The sequence below is a fragment of the Thrips palmi genome, unplaced genomic scaffold, assembly GCF_012932325.1.
Source record: "Thrips palmi isolate BJ-2018 unplaced genomic scaffold, TpBJ-2018v1 HiC_scaffold_4, whole genome shotgun sequence".
NCBI lineage: Eukaryota > Metazoa > Arthropoda > Insecta > Thysanoptera > Thripidae > Thrips > Thrips palmi.
In genome coordinates this window covers 10,661,158-10,679,585 of record NW_023144631.1, presented here as the reverse complement: position 1 = coordinate 10,679,585, position 18,428 = coordinate 10,661,158, and the positions used below count along the sequence as shown (strand labels likewise).

The window sequence follows — 18,428 nt, the reverse complement described above, 5'->3', positions numbered from 1 at the left end:
CGGTGCGAGAGAGACAGAGCGACGAAACGAGGATCCTTTGGAATCGCGCTCGGCAGTCTGACCCTAATGCACGCAGCGCTTCCTGCAAGTCACACGACTTTTACCTCTTTATTAACTCGGTACGCACCGCGGGCCCCGCGCCCACCCCACCCCGCCCCGCCCCAGCTGGCTCGCCGCGCCGCGGATCTCGATAATTGGGCGGGACACGCCGATGCCTAATCGCGGTGGTAATGGGGATCACGGGGGCGGGCGGGGCGGGGCGGGGCGGGGCGAGTCGTGGTCGGTGAAACGAACGCCCAGCGCCCCGAATTGCGATCCGTTGTTCCTTTCCTCTTATTCGCGGCTAATTTCTCTCTGCGAATACTGTACGGCGCGGCCCGCACCGCGTCCCGCGTCGCTCTGTCTCTCTCGCACCGCTGCGGACCGCCCCGACCGGCCCACGCGTGCGAGAGAGACAGAAACGAAAGCACTGGATCGGCCTGTTGCGGCGCTCCGCCCCGCCCCGCCCCGCACGTGCAAGGCCGGAAGGCGTCATGGCGGGGTGTTAATCGGCCGGAAGCGCCTCGTCGTGTCCCCGCTCTCGCTCTCTCTCTCTCGCACTCGTGGGGAGCCCCGCACAGGCGCGAGAGAGACAGAGTGACCGGGGATCAGTCTGGTGTCGCGAAGTACGAAATAATTGTCCAGATGAGGTAATTACGGAAGACGAGGCGGGTAAAGCACGTCCGTTGTGGGAGGCGACAGCCGCGACGGCGGACTCATTCCGAGGGTCGTCTTCGTCGCTCTGTCTCTGTCGCACCTACACGGGACGCCCCACGAGTGCGAGAGAGAGAGAGTGAAGTCAGCCTGCCGCGGTGATAACAAAGTGACTGCCTTCCGCCCAATCTTGACCTTGCGGCCTTGGTGCCTGGCAGCCTCGCCGCCTCGCCGGCGGCCACGGGCAAGGGCGGCAACGGGGACATCTTGTAATGAGACGTCTCGTCTCCATTGTCTCGTGTTCCGGTCGCCTTCGGACTCGTACAAGCTGGTCTTGACGTTGTTGTTGTTGTTGTTGTTGTTGCAGGGCGGCGCGCGACGGGCTGCTGGACGCGCTCAAGGAGGCCAACAAGAAGGACCTCAACACGCGCGACGAGGACGGCATGACACCCACGCTGTGGGCCTCCTTCGAGGGCCAGCTCGACGCGCTCAGGCTCATCGTCGGCAGGGGGTAAGTAACAACCGAAATTTCTTTTCCGGACGGCGTTGGCAGTGTAGCGCGGCGTGGTTCGCCCCGTCGTCCACTAAAGTCCTCTCATCTTCGACTCGCCCCGCGGCCCCGCCCGCTGTGGTCAACAACCGCGTCCCCGCGCTGCCGCGCTGCGTCCGTAAAGCCCCCACTAAAAAAGAGTTAGAAAAACGAGGCCTTGTCCGCGATCAAGGGCAGCCTCGCCCTTTCTCCTGCGCGTCCTGCTTCGTCTCTGTCTCTCTCGCACCCTCCACGGGACGCCCCATGAGTGCGACAGAGACAGAGCGACGAGACGACTCTTCGGGATCAGTCTGCCCTGCTGGCCACGTCGGCCACGTCCTTGGGGGCGTCGGCGTTACGTCAGGAAGGTTATCAGCCGGCCGGCCGGCCGTCCGTCATCCCGGGCCGAGCGCCTCTGCCGGCAGACGGATCGCTCCGTCTCTCTCGCACTCGTGAGCCGTGCCGTGTGGGTGCGAGAGAGACAGAGCGACGAGAACGGCCCTGCAGGTTACGTCCTGACGTCCGCGTGGCCCTGGGGGCCCTGGGCCCTGGTCATCTGGAACGCGATGCACGCCGCCGCGTAACCCGGCGAAAGGCGCGGGCGGAGTCCGCCACACGAAGGGTCTGCGGTTCGATCCCCGCCTAAAGCTGAGTTTTTTTTTTGTCGTTCACACTTAACGTCCGCGTCTGTGCGGCCTCTTTCTTGGGGCCTTGTCGTCGAACGCGACTTATCGCTGTAGTCAGTGCAACACACACACACACACACACACACACACACACACACACACACACGCACACAGAGGGCATTCGCACAGCACTTGTGCGTTGCGATCGGCCCACTCACCGTGTCGCCGCGCCGTGCCGCGCCGTGCCGCGACCGCACATCGCACTGCTCGGCGCAGAGCGCAGACGACGCGCTACGCTTCGCTATGCAGGGCCCTCGCAGGCATCGCAGGCATCGCAGGCCAGGCCCTCGAGGCCCCGTTGCATCACTGCGGGCATTTTCCTGGGCCGCGCACCGCCCGGACTGCCCGGCCCTACCGGGCCCTACCCGGCCCTCGAAGGCCCCGCTAGGGCGCCGGGGCCTCCTTCTCCTCCACCTCCACACGGCAGAGCCATGGCGCGCTGTCTCTCTCGCACCTGGCCCCATGAGTGCGAGAGAGACAGCGCGCCTCGTCCGCGTGTGCGTGCAGTTAGTGGCGCGCGGCCGGCAGCCCGTCAGGCAGTCCGTCAGGCTGACGCGCTGGGTGGGCGCGGCGCGCACCGCACCCTCGTTCAAGTCTCCGGCTACGTTCTCTGCGGTGCAGTGCGCGATGCACGTGGCGAGGCGAGGCGGCGGCCAGTTCCTCACTAGAGCGCACATGGGCGCATTTGCGACGTGAGGTGCGGGCAGCAGCAGCCGTGTTAGTGTGTGTGTGTGTGTCTGTGAGCGCGCTGCCTGTAAGTATGTGTGTGGCCAGACCACCACCACTAACCACTACCACCACTTCACGTAAACCAGGACATGCAGGAGCGGCGCCTACTCTTGTAAATCACATCAATGGCTCAGCACACACACACACCGCACACACACACACACACAGCGTAGAGAAAGGGCGCTGTGTGTGTGTGTGTGTGTGGCTGCAGGGTGTGTAGTACATGCGCCGCGCGTCGATTGCTTCACTCCTATTCCGCGTCGGTTTATGAGGGAAAGCCACTGCCCCCCTGCCCCCTCCCGCACACGTCGCTGGTCTGATTTCTCACGACTTTATCGTCCCGCCGCGCATATTGCCAATATATACGACCCCACTCCACTGCGAGTCCGCGACCACCGCGGCACCGCGCCGCCAGGCCAATGGCGATCTCGCACGGCCTAATGCGACGGCCGGCCGCCTCGCTCTGCTCGCTTTGCTTGCTGTGCTGCCCTCGTGGCGCCTCGTGGCCTCGGGGGGTCCGCCGGCTGGCAGGCTGGCTGGCTGGCCGCAGCGGCGGGGCGGCGCAGACCGCGTCTCGGATCTAGACCGTCTAGGATGGTCTGGGCCGGCCGTCCTCGCCGCCCGCGACAGCCGCGTCGCCTGCCGTCTGATTCCGAGCACTGCTTTCGTCGCTCTGTCTCTCTCGCACTCATGGGGCGGTCCGTAGGGGTGCGAGAGAGACAGAGTGACGAAGTTCGGAATCAGACGGCTGCAGCCGCCCCGACTTTTGGACCGGCGTGCTTCCCGTGCTGCGGATGCTGGGTCGACGCCGTGCCCCGCCGCCGGAGCACGGCGGTCGTGCCCGGCGGTCGTGCGGGGGGCGTGAGCGAGGCGCGAGGCGTGCGGCCGGATGATGTGTGGGGCGGGGCGGGGCGGGGCGGGGCGGGAGGCGTGACTGCAGGTGAGGTGTCCGAGGCCCCTCGTCATATCGGCCCGTGCTAAACTGTGTGTGTTGCGTCAGGGCGTGGGAAGGAAGGGGAGGGTCTTTGGGGCGGCGACGAGCACGCTTCGCGGCGTGGCGGCTTGCGGCATGTAGAGTGCCAGGGGCCGCTCCTCTGCCCTCTGCTCTTGGGCCAGCAGACCGATTCCGAGAGTCGTTCTCGTCGCTGTGTCTCTCTCGCACTCCTGGGGCGTCCCCTACAGGTGCGAGAGAGACGGGGCCCGGGCAGGCAGACGGTGACCCCACCGCTAATTAGCGAAGGCACGCCCGGGATGGCTGGGGGACGGTGGCGGGCGGCGGGGCTCTCGGAAGCAAATATAATCAAGTCGTGACTTTTTCCGTTGACCCGGCCGGCGGCTGAAAGCAGGCTGAAAGCGACACGCCTGACCGCCAGGGCTGCCGCGGCACTAGAGTGGCGACCTGGCCGCGCCTGCCCTCGCTGCCGCTCGCTGCCCTAGATGACTAGTTGGCTGCGGTTAGCTTCTCACCTGGAAGGCACTCTGGAAGGCCTCTCTGCCGTCACCGCCGTCCAGTCCGACCGGCCTGCCGGCGGGCACCTGCCCGAAATATGGCGCGCTGCGACCTAGGGCAAGGCTGTGCAGTCGCTCCGTCTCTCTCGCACTCGGACGGCACGACCCTTGAGAGCGAGAGAGACGAGACAGGCCGTGTTTTGCACCGGACTGCGGGTCGCAGGGGCAGTGCGCCAGGCCGGCGTGGTCTGCTTCTGGACAGGACCGGGATTTAGGGTCGCCGCTGGAGACTCTGGAAACGGACTCTGGAGGCAGCGACGGCAAGTGCTGGAACGGCTCCAAGTGCGGAGTGCGGACCACGGCACGCGCGACCGAGTCCACCAGGATGCACACGGATGTCCGCACACACAGCCGGACTTTTCGTCTTGAATTTCTGATTGTATCCGGATTTCACTGGCAAAATAAAGGCAAACAGACTAAAATGTGGTTCATTTTCTTTGTAGCAACATCATTTTGTCTACAAGAGTACATTCGGGGCCTAGACGCCAGGGTGGGCCGCGATGCCTCAGCTTCCTCAGAACCAATTTCTTCGATTGCTCCCACTCAGCCGAAAGGGGGAAACGTAGGCAGGAATGAGGCGAGAAAAAAGTCACCACTTATCGCCCCAGTCGCCTGGCCGGCACGCCGCCGCACTGCACGCCGGCCGCCTCGCTTCGTCGCTCTGTCTCTCTCGCACTCATGGGGCGTCCCGTAGGGGTGCGAGAGAGACAGAGCGACAGAGTCAGGCGGATGACTGACTGACGAATGACGGCGGCAGCGCCGAGCAGCGCTACGAACTCGCCCTGTAATTTCGGTCAGACACGGGAAACGATTTAATTGCATTAGGGGAGGGAGCGCGGCCGGGAAGGGGAAGGGGGAGGGGGAGGGGAGGGGGAGGGGGCACCCGCTGCAAGGTGGGAAAGGCCGTGTGCATGAAGAGGCGACCCTCCGAGAGACCGTCCCACGGTCGCAGGACGCGGCGTCTCTGCAGACTGATTCCGAGCAGTGCTTTCGTCGCTCTGTCTCTCTCGCACTCATGGGGCGGCCCGTAGGGGTGCGAGAGAGACAGAGCAGTGCCGTCCGCGGCGTCCGCGAGACGCTCGTCACTGCGACGTGATGGCGACCCACGACACTGCCCTCGGCGCTAAGTACAGTTTGTGAATTGAATTCCGTTTTGTGTTTCGCTTTCCGCAGCGGCGACCCGGACAAGGCGGACCACTTCGGCAACACGGCGCTGCACTTCGCGGCGGCGCGCGGCCACCTGCCGTGCGTCACCTTCCTCACCAACTTCGGCGCCAACCTGTGGGCCCTGGACATCGACTTCCACACGCCGCAGGAGCTGGCCGCCATCAACAACCGCCAGGACATCCTGCGCTTCCTGGACGCCGCCGCCTCCAAGGAGGAGACGGGCAACAGGTGCGACCACGTGTCTCCTCTATCTGTCTCTGTCGCACTCATGGGGCGCTCCGTGGGGGAGCGAGAGAGACAGAGCGACGAACCGAACCGCTCTTCTGAATCACGCGGCTGGCGTCGCTCTCGAGTTGTTGTCGTTTCTTTCTCCCCGACGTCGATGCGACGGCCAGTGCCGTCCTTCCCCGTTCCCTGTCCCTTCCGGCACCGCACTGCAAGACTGCAGACTGTTGCGGCGCATCTTCTTCTTCTTCCTCTTCTCCTTCTTCCCGGTCGGCCTGCCACATTTTCCTTGAAGCTGGAAATCAGATTAGCGGCGGCGCCGCTGCGCTGGTTCACGCCTCGCTGGGGCTGCGTAGCTGCGGGGCTAACGCCCGATTCCGAAGGCTCGCTCTGTCTCTCTCGCACCCCTACGGGACGCCTCACGAGTGCGAGAGAGACAGAGCGACGAAGCCGCTGCGTCGCGATGCGCGATGCGCGATCGTGGAAACGAAACGAGCCGCTTTCAGTGCTCCGCTGCCCGTGCGAGAAGAGAGGCTGCTTGTGGGCGCCGAACATTTTTCTCCGCAGGATGATTTGACAGGCGGCGGTTTTTCAATGCGTCTTGGCGGTCCCGACACTTGAAAAAGTTGAAAAAGTCAAATCGTCTACTAAAACGATCAGTGTCAGCTGCTCTTTTGACGAAATATTAATGAAGAGTCCTAGTCAAAATGATAGTATTTTATACTTAAAGAATCGACCAAATTTTCGGCGGTTTCACTTGACTTGTTTCACAGTGGAGGGAAGCCACGTCCGCGCACCCCTCCACGTCGTCCACGGTGCATGATCCTCGGCAGGGAGGCGGACAGGAAGGGGGTCTTGTTGTGCTGAAGGCTGAATGCTGAAAGCGGCCCGATGAAAGCCGAGCTGAACGCTGAAAGCCCTAGTCGCGGCGCTAGGCTTGCGCTCGGCTCGCCGCTTTGTGCCCCGCCACTTCCTTTGTGCCTGCAGACCCACTCCGAGAGGCGTTTTCGTCGCTCTGTCTCTCTCGCACCCGTGCGGAACGCCTCATGAGTGCGAGAGAGACGGAGCGACGAAAAGCGGACTCTCGGAATCGGTGTGCTGCCGGACGCTCCGGACCCCGGACGGACGGGGAGGGCCGAAGTGCCGGGGCGTGCAAGTCACGGCCGTGGCCATGCAGGCATGCAGCATGCAGGCATGTGTCGGGGATTACCCCGTATTCAGTGAAGGAATCGGCTAGGCCGCGCGGCGCGGAGGCTTTGTGAGAGAAGCCTGCCTCCGCAACGGCTTCTTGTTCCCGCTTGGAGCAGTGGGCTCGATCGTGTAGTCTAGTGCCGCCGCGGCGCAGCCCGTCTCTCTCGCACCCTTACGGGGCGCCCCACGAGTGCGAGAGAGACAGAGCGACGCTGAGGAGAAACGCGTCGTGGATCAAATGGGATTTGTAGATCCCCTCGCTGTCCCGGTTGGCCGCGGCGGACAAGTGAAGGCGGTGGTCTAGCCCTTAATGGTAGTGGTAATGGTGCAGGGGCGAGGTAGGCCGGCCCGCGAGACGGCGCGGTGCGGCGGGGCAGCATCCCTCTGGTTCGCAGGCGCTCGGCTGGATTCGACTTGGATTCGACTTGAACTTGAAAGGCTGGACCGCAATGGATCGAGACCCGTATCTCTGCCACGCACATGCACACCGTCCAAAAGGGACTCCCCTTACCTCGGCGGTCCAGGCCGGCTGCTGCTGACACCACGGGGGCAGCCAGGCTGCGCGCTGCGCAGGACCCTTGAGCAGGCACGTCTGGCGACCTGACCTTTAGGGCCGCCCCCCGCCCGCCCCGCCCCGCCCCGCCCCGCCCCGGTCTAGGATCAACTAGCTGGCAGCCCATCCCACCGGCACGCCACGCCACCTTCGCGTGAAGACCACTAATAGGCGCCCCCGCGCCCCCCTTCGGGGCCTTCGGGGCCTTCGGGGCCTTCGGACGGTGGCGGCCGTCAGTCGGGCCGGCATGGCTGGCAGCAGACTGATTACGCTTGTCTCACTCGCACCTGTACGGGACGCCCCGTAAGTGCGAGAGAGACATAGCGATGAAAGCGGTGTTCGGAATCGCCCTGGCTGCGGGCCGCACGCAAAATACGAAACTACGGATTCCGTTATCGGCGTGGCCGGGCGTGGCCGCTAGACAGCACACTGAAAGGGGTTCTCTCTGCTTTCAGGAAGCGGGTGCGCGCGCTCAAGGAGAAGGCGCAGAAGGACGCGGACAAGCTGGCCAAGACGTACGCCAAGCTGCAGCGGCGCGCGGACAAGGAGCGCGAGCGGGAGCAGCGGCGGCTGCTGGACGAGCGGCGCCGCATGCGCGAGGACAGCATGCAGGCCAACGAGGAGGCCAGGGCGGGCGCCGTGCTGGCCGCGCTCAAGCTGCGCGCGCTGGGCCGCGGCTCCGTGTCCAGCAACGCGGGCCGCGGCGGCGACTCGCAGCGCTTCTCCCAGATCGTGGCCGCGCCGCCCAACCCGTCCGCGGGCTCCGCGGCCGGCACGCTGCTCAAGAAGGCCGGCGCCGCGGCGGCCGGCGGCGTCCAGAAGCGCGTGCAGCAGCGGCAGCGCGGCCTGGGGCTCGGTGCGCAGCAGCCCGCGCAGGCCAACGGCGACTTCAAGGTGGGCCAGGTGGTGGACGAGGGCGGCAACCGCTCCACGCGCTCCCTCACCGGCCTGCGCTCCGGCTCCAACATCCTCCTCGTCGGCTCGTACGAGAGCCCCGCTGCCGGTGAGTACCCTGCGCTATGGCCTGACTGAGGTCCCTCGTGAGGGCCCCTCTGAACCCTTTGATTCGCAGTGGGCAAGCGCGGCAAGATCGCCGACGTGTTCGACACGGCGGGCGAGCTCGTCTCGGGGCTGAGCCGCTCCACGTCGCAGCCGGACTTCCTGCACAACTCGGACAGCGGCCTGGGCGACGACATCCCCCTCGTGGAGCCGCCCAGCATCTTCGACCGGCCGGGCTTCGGCAGCGTCGCCTTCAGGTAAGTCCGCCGTCACGGCCCGGACCGCCTGCACGTCGGCGACGGCGTGTGCTCCTCACTGTAAGGGCTTTCGTTTCGCCTGGCTTTCGCCTGGCTGCCGCAGGGCGTCCGCCATCACCAACACGCTGAGCACGCTGCCGTCGCTGCTGGACAAGGACGACCTGGAGCACGACGGCGACGGTGGCGGCTTCGGGGCGTCCAGCGAGCGCTCCGACGGCCGGTCGGACGGCCGGTCGGACGGCCGGTCTGGCTCGGAGGGGCGCGCCGAGGACTCGAGCATCGGCAGCGCGGGCAGCCTGGCCCAGCGCAACCAGCACGCCGCCCAGCTGCAGCTGCCCTGGGACCAATCCGACCTGCCCAGTGGTGAGTGTTCAGGAGTGTCGCTTTTCGCCTACCTTCCATGTGGCTACCTAGGATGCGGGTCCTTTTGCCCCCTCTGCAGTTTTGCACTTTTCCGAGGGTTGACCGCCGGCTTTCCTTGCTCCGCAGATGACGAGGACGACGTGGACCCGCAGTGGTCCACGGTCCAGCTCTTCCTCATCGCGTCCGGCCTGCGGGAGTACGCCGGCCGCTTCATCTCGGAGCAGATCGACCTCGACGCGCTGGTCCTCCTGTCCGATGAAGACCTCAAGACGTTGGGACTTCCCCTGGGGCCTCGCAAGAAGCTCCTCAAAGCAATCGAGCAGCGGAGATCGGCGCTGGAAAATCCTGGACAGGTGCTCGACAGCCGTCTGTGAGCGGAATCGAATCGCACTTAGATGAACTGTATCCAAAATAAGGGACAATCCTTTAGTTAAATATTTTAATTATTTCCTGAGTGTCGTTTGTTTGGAGTACCTTTGAAGACCTATAAACAAGAAATTTTATTTCTTTTGTTACACTAGTATTAATGTGTGTGCATTATGTAAATACAGAAGTTAAGACCTCCAAGTGTGTACAGATTGTGTTTTAATTTGAGATGAGATTATAAGTAAAATGCAGGAACAGATCGTGGGATTAAGCAAGAAACATGGGCTGTGTTCTTCCAAATTGTTCCACAGTTCAATTATTTTTGACAATGTGAGCAGCAAAATAAAACTTAAAATTTTAATTTCATGTTTTGAAGTAAGACCTCATTGAACTGTGTGCGTGTACTTTGCACCTCTGTTGGTCATTGAATTAACCACCAGTGTGATTATTTTTAGCATCAATGACAAGTTGTACCAGAATGCATGATGCCAAGAATATTAGGCTAATCAAGATGCTGTTACTATTGAGTAAAGGCCTAAGGGGCATTCTGTGCACAAATAGCACAACTGAGACAAAAAATGAGAGCATCATGGACCAAAGTTTCTCCCAGCAAATTTTAAGTGCTTTAGGCTAAAGGGAAATATTATGGTTGACTAATTTATTCAGTTTTGATGTAATTTTTTAAAAGTCATCAAAACAAGATATGTTTTAAGTTGTGCCATTTGGTCTCAGCAAGCTCCATGTACATTTATATATGAATTGTGGTCTAAGTCAGAAGTAAAATAAAATTAAAAAAAACAAACAAAAAACAAAAACAGATGAATTTTTTTATTTAACTGTTCCAATCAATATCAACAGGATACACAAGCTCTCCTACCATTAATTTATGGACTAACTGTCCGAAATTAACAGTAGAAGGCCTCTGAACTGTGTCAGGTAAGCAACACTTAACGGTATTCCACCAAGAATCAGCCACTGGAGTAACAAATAATACTATTGAAGAGTTCTTGGAAGTAGACTTTGAAGTAACATAAATAGATTCTGTGAAAAGGAGAGTTATAAATGTGTTAAGATCCATTATTATTACTATCTAAACAAAGATCAAACAGAGACATATAACTTACTGGTTACTCGGTTTGATCGACACAACCAGTGAATGGTTGCAAAAACGGGTAAAGCATGAAAAACAAAGCATGCTTGAGTCAATGTCCCTGAAAGACTCAGTAGAACAAGACGCATCTGACACAGAGAAAAAATGTTTTAAGCACCTAACTTTTTTTTCCATTTTTTTTTCTTGCATTCTTTAAACCAAAGGATACTTACAGTAGTAAAGACTACATAGTACATGAGTGTGGTTGGCAATAAGAACAAAATAATTGTAAATGTGAGTGTGCCAACAAACAACTGATCTGGAGAGTATTGACATGAATCCACACGCTCACGTAGTGGATTATGTTTACGACCTAGGAAAAGTCTCCAAAGTGATTGTAGGCCAGACAGTTGAAGATAGTAAACTCTGCAGAGGAACCATTGAAGAAGAGAAGGAGGTTAACTCAATGTTAAAGAAAAAAAGATTGGCAAAGAAAAAAACGTTTTGCTTACCTTGCAGCATATACATAAATGCAATAAATGTGAAAGCTAACCAGGAATAGGAGGTCTTCAAGGATTGCTGCTTGAAATGTCACTCCCAATTTTCCAAGGATCAAAAATATAGAAAAGAGGAGCTCCAGTAAAGGCTGTGCCACAGCTGAAAAAACCAAAAGTTTTGAAAGAAAAATTAACACATGAACAGAAAGTCTAGAAGCTGAAGAGATTACTTGGAACTTACACAGAAAAATCCACCACAATTTAATATGGTACATGAAAAATCGACCCATCATTAAGTTGAAAGGTCCATTCAGTTTAAGGCCAGCAGGAGACCCAGAGAGCCATTGCAATAAATATTGGAGGGAGTGCACAACTTCCTTAGAGTCACAACAGAGAAAACATAGTTTTTAAACCTTTCATATGTTATATGGCATGCAGAATTTTCGTTAATAATACCTTTGCAATACTCAGAACATAGTCAGAAAGAGGAGTTGTAAATCCAATGTAGTTAATGAAATTAAGAAGTAAAATTCCAGCACAAATATCTACAGCAGTAGCTATGATATAATTTCCAACCTTCAGGGAAACCTGCATGAGAAAATATTCATTGTAACATCAAATAAAAACTACATGTAAATAAGAAAATTTAGGAGGAGAGGAATTTTTTTTACCTTCTTTTCACTTTTTAATGAACCTAGAGCCCAAGAGAGTGAGCTCAAAAAGCCATGGAAACGAACCCAGAGAGCGGAATATTGAAACACAGGTTTTGCCAGGGATACAATGTTTAGAACAAGGTTGCTTATGGCTAATAAGACAGTACACAAAAATCTGAAGCACCCCCAAAATTTGTATGTATTACTCTTGGATTGTTCCTGTATAAGAGCACCCAGAACTTGGAACTGGTCATGGCCATTACCATGTTCATCAGTTCTCAAGAGTTCAGAATATCTAAAAACGTCTTCATCGTAAACTATAATGACAGCAGATGCATCAGTTTGTTCGACATTGGCCGTAAATGAAGTTTGGAAGTGGTCATCTACCAATCGTATCTGTATGGCATTGTTTTTGGATTTCTTAGAACATGGAATCCATATGTTTAGCAGCAATGACTGATCATCATCGACACTTTCACCAATCAGTATATGATCATCGTCATGTTCCTTGTCCTGATCACTTGAGGTCACAACATTCAAGATAAAGTAGCAGACAGATATATTCTTTTCACATTTTGTCTCTTTGACAATGCCATATAAGGCCCCACATTTATTTTCTGCTATGGAACATGGCAAGAATACAAGATGTTTGGCCATTTAAAATACTTGAACTGTTATTATCTCATTGGGTAGAGTAATGTTCCATTTACAACACCGGTAATCGGTGATCGGATAAAATAGGTTATGTTTTTAAAAAAACATAAACAAAACAACGTCATGTTATCGTGCAAATACTCCACCACTGCCAATAACTCACTCACTACCCGCCAGCTGGCATTTTGCTCGATACCCCTTTCGCTGTTATTTTGTTACCATATTTGAGAAATTGCCAAATTCATTCGTACTCTTACCCGTCCGAAATAAACCAAATAGTCTCTTGATTTTTATTTGGAAATTGTGGGAAGCCTCCGGTCCACTTATGACGTGGCCTTCCCGAGCTAGGAATGAGAATGGTTATGTTGTGCCAAGACCGGGACAGGACTCAAAATAGTGTACATGATACAAATTGGAGAGACAATATGTATCACCACGGGAAAGAACTCTGCTTTCTCTTGGCTGTCACTTTGACGTGTTATGCAGCCCTCCATAGCCCGTGAGTTCATCCCGCGCTTTTATTCTCCCTTTTTGGTGCCTGGTTATGTGATGTCAACAAGTATTGGGAACAGCTGATGTGATGATGGCTGTCAACCAATATACTTTGGGATATCTTATCTTAGATGGTGTAATGATCTTGAAGCATGATTTTTTTTTGTCCTACAATTTATGCTTTGCCATTGTTTCAGACCACCCAAAGTATCGAGCGTTCCTACTCCAGTGCGTTTTCTAAGGCCAAGTACAGTTGTAGATGACTACTACACAGGAGAACTGAAAACTGCGCTTGAAAAAATGTCCTTGTCGGAGATGTCCTTTGTGATGTATTATGCACCATGGGATGCAGAATCTCAAAGAGTAAGGTGGCATTTTGAAGCTGCTGCCCGCTACTATCATAAAGAGGTCAGACTTTTTTTTTTTTTAAATTATAATCTTACTGCCTATGTCTTAGCTTCATAATTAAACTTTCCTGTCACCTCCATCTCTTTTGTGTATGTTTTTCAGATATATTTTGCTGCTATAAATTGTTGGCAGCCAGGTAGTGAGTGCCGCCAAACTAACAAAATTTACACATTTCCCTTGTTAATTCTTCAACCCCACAAGTCGCCCGCTCAACAATACCGTGGGGTTCGTGAGGTATCACACATTATTCGATACCTGAAAACTGCCCTGCGGCCTCTGAGCGTACTCCATAATGAAACTGATTTAGCCTATAAATTGACTGAACATGACGTAAGTGCCTTGGCAAATTAGAAGTTATCAAAAAATCTGTTTTGACTTATAGTTTGTTTCATGACTTTCTCTTTGCACAGGCTGTTGTATTATGCAATCTAAATTTTATGGAATACAGAGATGAGGCTGAGATAGCCTACAATGTGTTTTATGAAGCAGCTCGAAAGTTTTCTGATGTTGACCAGTTGAATGATATTGCATTCACTGTTGCATTAAATCCGGATAGCAATGAATTTGGAGACATTTCAGATGTTGCTGTTATTCATTTGTTTCTGTGGAATGAAACTGTTGCTTATGTAAGACTTTCTCCTCTTTGGACAGTTCTCCAGAAATTTAATCTTTTTTAATGTGCTGAATTTTCCTCCCCAAGAAAACACCAGTGGACTCATGGACTGTAGAGTCAATCACACAGTGGATAGAAAACAATCTCCAACAAGCTACTGCCTGGGTTCAGCCTCCTGGAGTAAAATCATTAACTTTATCCTCGTACCTTAAAAGTGGACCTGTTCTTGTAATGTTCACTCCACGTAATCCCTTGCTTCGTCATGTATACTACTATAACTTGGTATGATAATTTTTGCCTTTTGTGATTGACATTACTTTACTATATCCACTTCTGCGATTTCTAATATAGCTATTTGTAATGATTGTTGTGTTTTGTTCTCAGCTTCGGGAAGTTGCATTTTCTTTTTTTAACTGTGATGGTACTGCCTGGATTAATGAGTTAACAGAAGCAGTTCAGGTTGTTCGACCAGGTAAGCTTGTTCTATTTTCTGCTCAGCTGTTTCCTGGTACTGTATATTTTGTCTTTGTATAGAAGAGTGCCTACTAACCTGTTTGTCTCTCCTTTATTTTTCTTTCTCAGGGGTTCAGTACCAGTATCGTAATCTGTTACAGTCTTGTGCATCGTGGGCTAGAGGGATCAATGAACGAGCAGGTGTTACCCAAGTCTTTTCCATGAATAAGCCCGGAGACTCTTTAATTAGTTTTAACAATATAAGTTCTTCTTGTCAGAGTAAAAAAGAAACAGAAAAGCCCTTATTACCTCCAAGGAGCGGATTTGATTATGGATACTGTGGTCTTTTAGATTATGGAGCAGATATTCCATTGGAAGGTAATTCTTAGTTCCATTCCATACCAAATTGTGTATTCTCTCAACCTTTTTGTGTGGACTGACTTTTTAATTGCATTAACTAGAAAAATCAGAAGAAGATGAACCTATATTCCGGAGATTTTTTAACTTCTTTGGTCTTATGAAGAAGAAACAGCCTGTTTATCAGCGGCATGACTTCCAACGTTTACAAAAGACTAATAGTGCTATGTTTAATGGGTATGTATTTGTCTCAGTTTTGAACTGTGTTCTCGGCTAATTGGATGTACTTTTTTGCTGTCATATCCTTTTTAACTTTGCTGACCTTAGACTTACATCAATGTTAACTGGATCTGGAGATTCTTTGTGGGCTGAGGAACTTAAAGAATGGGCGCAGCTGGAACGCTGTCGGCAGCTGCGGCATGCAAGACTCCTTGACAAACCCTTTTTCCCTGTTGAAAAGGAACTGGTAAAACTACTTAGCCTTAAGGTTTCCACAAAATATAAATTTATCTTGTGATGCTATCAATCATTCTGTTTCTATCCACAGGAGCAGGGCAATCCAGGAGTAAAAGGGCTTCGCTGTTCAGCCAATAAGACTTTATCATTTCTTGCCTTTGATTCACTACAATTGCACCATTTTGCTGAGCGATTGGGAGTTGATGTGCTCCATCGTAAAGACAAAAGTGTTGTTCTAATTGTTGACCCTCAGGTAAGTAAAAGCTAACACCATATTAACTATCAATTTTCTTTCTTCTCTATGTGAATTCATTTTTATTTTTAGTCAGAGGCACAGTTTCTCCTCCAAGGAGAAATTAACAAGGTCTCCTTGACAAATTTCATACGAGACTATGTTTCAAATAATTTGCCCAGATGGCACCGTACAACGGCCGCCAAGCCTCGATCTCATGGATTTTCATTGGGACCCACACAGACCATTCACTTGTCTCGGTATAATTCCCGAGATCCTGGTGACTGCAATAGTAACATGGTCTGTGTTGAGGAGTTGAATTTTTCCAACTTTAGGTCAAAAGTATTAGAGAACAGGAAGGTATGTCTTATTTAAGAAAAGTTTAATTAGAGAATCTCCAGTAAAGTAAAGTATCCACACTGATTTGTTCTTATCTGTTTCTTACATTCAGAATGTCATTCTTATGTACTATACCCCATATTGTGCATTTTGCAATGCAGTTTCTCATGTTTTCCTAACTGTTGCCCATACCCTGAAATCAGTGAACACTATTGATTTTGCTAGAATTGATGGTGATAATAATGATTTACCTTGGGAGTTCACTGTCCACCGGTTCCCAAGCATCATTTTCTTTCCCTCAGTTTTGTAAGTATCATGTGCTGTGTCAACTCAACTCTTGAAACTTAAGTTATTCCCCTAATTTTGGGAGGTCATTGTTTCATTTTTTACTTGTTTGTCATAAATAGGAAATCTGAAAGTCACATTTTCCCCCCTTCTACTGAAGTGACTGTTCCAAATCTAGTTCAATTTGTGCTTTCGAATTTGACTCCTGAAGAAAGAGTTTGGACTCTTCTGGTAGTGTGTGAGAAAGGAGCAAAACGTCAACCCCTCTCTTTTCAGGTGAGCATTCATTCAATCTTATATCCCCACCAACTGATCAGTAATGCAAGTAATGTTTGTGTTCCATGTTTCAGGATCAGCTCAGCGTAGAAAAGTGTATGACCCAGGTGAAAATAGAAGTACTTCAGTCAACAAGTCAACTGCTGAATAAATATAGATCTATTGTCGCTAAGCTTGGAGATCATTCACAGCAGAAAGCTCATCATACTTTGCAAAAGTCATTGCTGAGGCAGCTGTCGGCTCGTCTGCGATTCTTCCGACAGGCGACATCTACTCTTATGTCTGTCTCATTGTCATCACAGGAGCACAGTAAGGTATCTATTGTGACTGAAACATTGAAGCATATTCGTGACGCATTCTTCAAGTTGCAAGAAAGCCAATCTCAGCTTTCGTCTTCAAAATCAATTGCTACAGAAGAAATGTTTAAATTAAATGTTGACTTGAATGATGTCAAAGACAAGCTTCGTAGTTTGAATGAAACCATAGAGAAACATAATAGAACAGAAGGTCATGTTAAACATTCCCAAGCAAAAGATGAACTATAGGTTGCTGTCAATGTGATTGTGATATACCATTTATATAATAGTTTACTTAAATACTTATTAGACCAAGTTAGCTGATAAGTGGTTGTTTTTCTTTCATGGTATGAGGTGCCTGTGTACTGGTATTTCAGCTAAATGCTATATTTGGCGTCACTGACTAGCCACCTCTTATCTTCTGTTCATTTCATGTATTAGTTACTTTATGTGTGATACCATGTTTTATAAACCGTGAGTACCTGATCCTCTCAGGGTTTCCAACAACTCAGAAATTTTTTGTTTTGTATTATTTGATCAAGATATTTTGCTAAATTCAAAATACGACCGAGTTGTGATTGTAAATATGTAATTTATTAGAAATCATGGTTTTGAATTGTTTTAGCATCAGTCATGTCACTTAACCTAATTCAGTTTCATGACTAATGCTTTTTGTACCGTGTACATATCCACGAACATTCTATTGTTGTGTTTTGATTTTGAGATAAGACTTTGTGAGATATACTCATTAACTTTCACACCTTCAACTGTTTTGTTGTTGTGGTGGGTTAAACAGTGTCTTCTTTATTTGTGTCAAATAATTTTCCTGGCAAGTATAGGACATAGTATATTGGTAGTAGTTCTTTTTGTTTGTTAATCTTGTCTAGTACCTGTTCTTAATTTATGATGCACTTTGAAAAGAAAGGTTTTAACACTCAACAGGGTTTAATTTTGTTGTAATCATGTAGTCAAGGAGAAGAGGTTGGGCAAAATGTGATTGTATTATTGTATTATTTATTAGTTCTTCTGTTTTACAAAATTACAACTAAGCATCCTGCTTTTTTTTTGGACAACAGATCACTTATTCTTAAAGTTCAACATAAAAGTGCTTACAAGAAACAAGTTAGATGCTATTACATAAATTCCTCAATCTTGTAGAACTCCTCCTCTATCAACCAGGCTCTAAATTCTTTCTTGAATTTTGAGTCCCTTTCCTTGTTCCTTATTTGCTCTGGGATCCTGTCAAATACTTTAATAGCATTACCAATTATGGAGTTCTTATTAGTATTACTTAGGAAGCTCTTTACTCAGGTATCGTTGCTGTGTTGAAACTGTAGACTTCTAATTTTATTATTGAAGGGTAAGCATTCACTCGTATAATTACCTCTACAGTCTTTCTCGACGTCCATAGACAACCTTACCGCCTACTTGTTCTTTCTGTAGATTTTCTGACACCATTCTTTAAGCAAATATGGATTTTTCCATTTCTCAATGTTGTTACAAAACATATGAGAGAAAATGAGCAAGTATGCCATTGGAACCTTATTTCTACCAAGGGACTGAACAATTTGTGACATAAAAAACAGAGCAGTGTTGACTTTTAGTAATAGGACTTATGTAAGTGTAAACTCATATAGAGAGAGTTCATTGAAATTTCTTGTTTATTTGTATCCCGCTTTTACTTTTGTTATGTTTTCAAGCCTTTTCTTTTTTTTCTTTTCTTTTTTTTTATAATTGCTTTCTGAGGCCTGTTTTAAAGATATTGAAATTTGTTGTTGAAATTGTGGCTTGTTTCATATTTCTATGTGCCTTGGCAGTTACTGGGAGCTTTCAGTCATAAAATGTGGTCAGAAAAATTATTATCTGTGGTTGTACTGTGAAGATTCAATTTTCAATTTTTGCTATATGTTGTATACTCTGTGTATACTGGTTAGAAATATTTATTTCACATGCCAATTTCTGTGATATGAATCCAATGAAGTCATAATTTAAGTTTGTCTGAAGTTTCAGATAGGATTAAAGGTAAATTTATGTCATCATTTTATGGTTGTGATTTAATA

At 50.8% G+C, this 18,428-nt stretch overlaps 3 protein-coding genes across 3 annotated transcripts in view; 2 read left to right on the top strand and 1 right to left on the bottom strand.

Annotated features, from left to right (window-relative positions):
- Positions 1-10,059, top strand: part of LOC117650013 (Usher syndrome type-1G protein homolog) — a 44,297-nt gene extending 34,238 nt beyond the window's left edge. Inside the window, exons 2-7 of the mRNA XM_034393259.1 lie at positions 1,061-1,204; positions 5,320-5,541; positions 7,738-8,285; positions 8,355-8,538; positions 8,642-8,901; positions 9,028-10,059. Coding sequence (XP_034249150.1) covers positions 1,061-1,204; positions 5,320-5,541; positions 7,738-8,285; positions 8,355-8,538; positions 8,642-8,901; positions 9,028-9,275 — 1,606 coding nt within the window. The 3' untranslated portion in view covers positions 9,276-10,059. The remainder of the gene's footprint in view (positions 1-1,060; positions 1,205-5,319; positions 5,542-7,737; positions 8,286-8,354; positions 8,539-8,641; positions 8,902-9,027) is intronic.
- A 19-nt stretch (positions 10,060-10,078) lies between these two features.
- On the bottom strand, positions 10,079-12,509 carry LOC117650014 (phosphatidylinositol N-acetylglucosaminyltransferase subunit Q). The gene is made up of 7 exons (XM_034393260.1): positions 11,526-12,509; positions 11,311-11,442; positions 11,096-11,231; positions 10,870-11,014; positions 10,591-10,783; positions 10,392-10,506; positions 10,079-10,308 (listed from the first exon to the last, which is right to left on the bottom strand). The coding sequence occupies exons 1-7, from the start codon at positions 12,162-12,164 to the stop codon at positions 10,100-10,102; spliced, it is 1,569 nt and encodes a 522-aa protein (XP_034249151.1). The 5' UTR covers positions 12,165-12,509; the 3' UTR covers positions 10,079-10,099.
- A 2-nt stretch (positions 12,510-12,511) lies between these two features.
- On the top strand, positions 12,512-18,407 carry LOC117650012 (thioredoxin domain-containing protein 11). Its single transcript, XM_034393258.1, has 14 exons — positions 12,512-12,660; positions 12,851-13,061; positions 13,164-13,391; positions 13,472-13,687; positions 13,762-13,956; positions 14,059-14,146; positions 14,257-14,505; positions 14,589-14,721; positions 14,812-14,950; positions 15,032-15,193; positions 15,266-15,532; positions 15,624-15,817; positions 15,919-16,072; positions 16,147-18,407. Exons 1-14 carry the CDS (start codon positions 12,512-12,514, stop codon positions 16,615-16,617), a joined length of 2,856 nt encoding a protein of 951 aa, XP_034249149.1. The 3' UTR covers positions 16,618-18,407.
- The last annotated feature ends 21 nt before the right edge of the window (positions 18,408-18,428 follow it).

What these genes read in the sequence shown, in the direction of transcription:
- LOC117650014 (XM_034393260.1), bottom strand. Translation starts at nt 12,164, where the DNA reads ATGGCCAAACATCTTGTATTCTTGCCATGTTCCATAGCAGAAAATAAA. An exon ending in ATGTTCTGAGTATTGCAAAG is followed by an intron (nt 11,232 to 11,310) that starts GTATTATTAACG and finishes TGTGACTCTAAG; the next exon opens with GAAGTTGTGCACTCCCTCCA. An exon ending in ATTGTGGTGGATTTTTCTGT is followed by an intron (nt 11,015 to 11,095) that starts GTAAGTTCCAAG and finishes TGGTTTTTTCAG; the next exon opens with CTGTGGCACAGCCTTTACTG.
- LOC117650012 (XM_034393258.1), top strand. Translation starts at nt 12,512, where the DNA reads ATGAGAATGGTTATGTTGTGCCAAGACCGGGACAGGACTCAAAATAGT. An exon ending in AGCAGATATTCCATTGGAAG is followed by an intron (nt 14,506 to 14,588) that starts GTAATTCTTAGT and finishes TGCATTAACTAG; the next exon opens with AAAAATCAGAAGAAGATGAA. An exon ending in TCCCTGTTGAAAAGGAACTG is followed by an intron (nt 14,951 to 15,031) that starts GTAAAACTACTT and finishes TTCTATCCACAG; the next exon opens with GAGCAGGGCAATCCAGGAGT.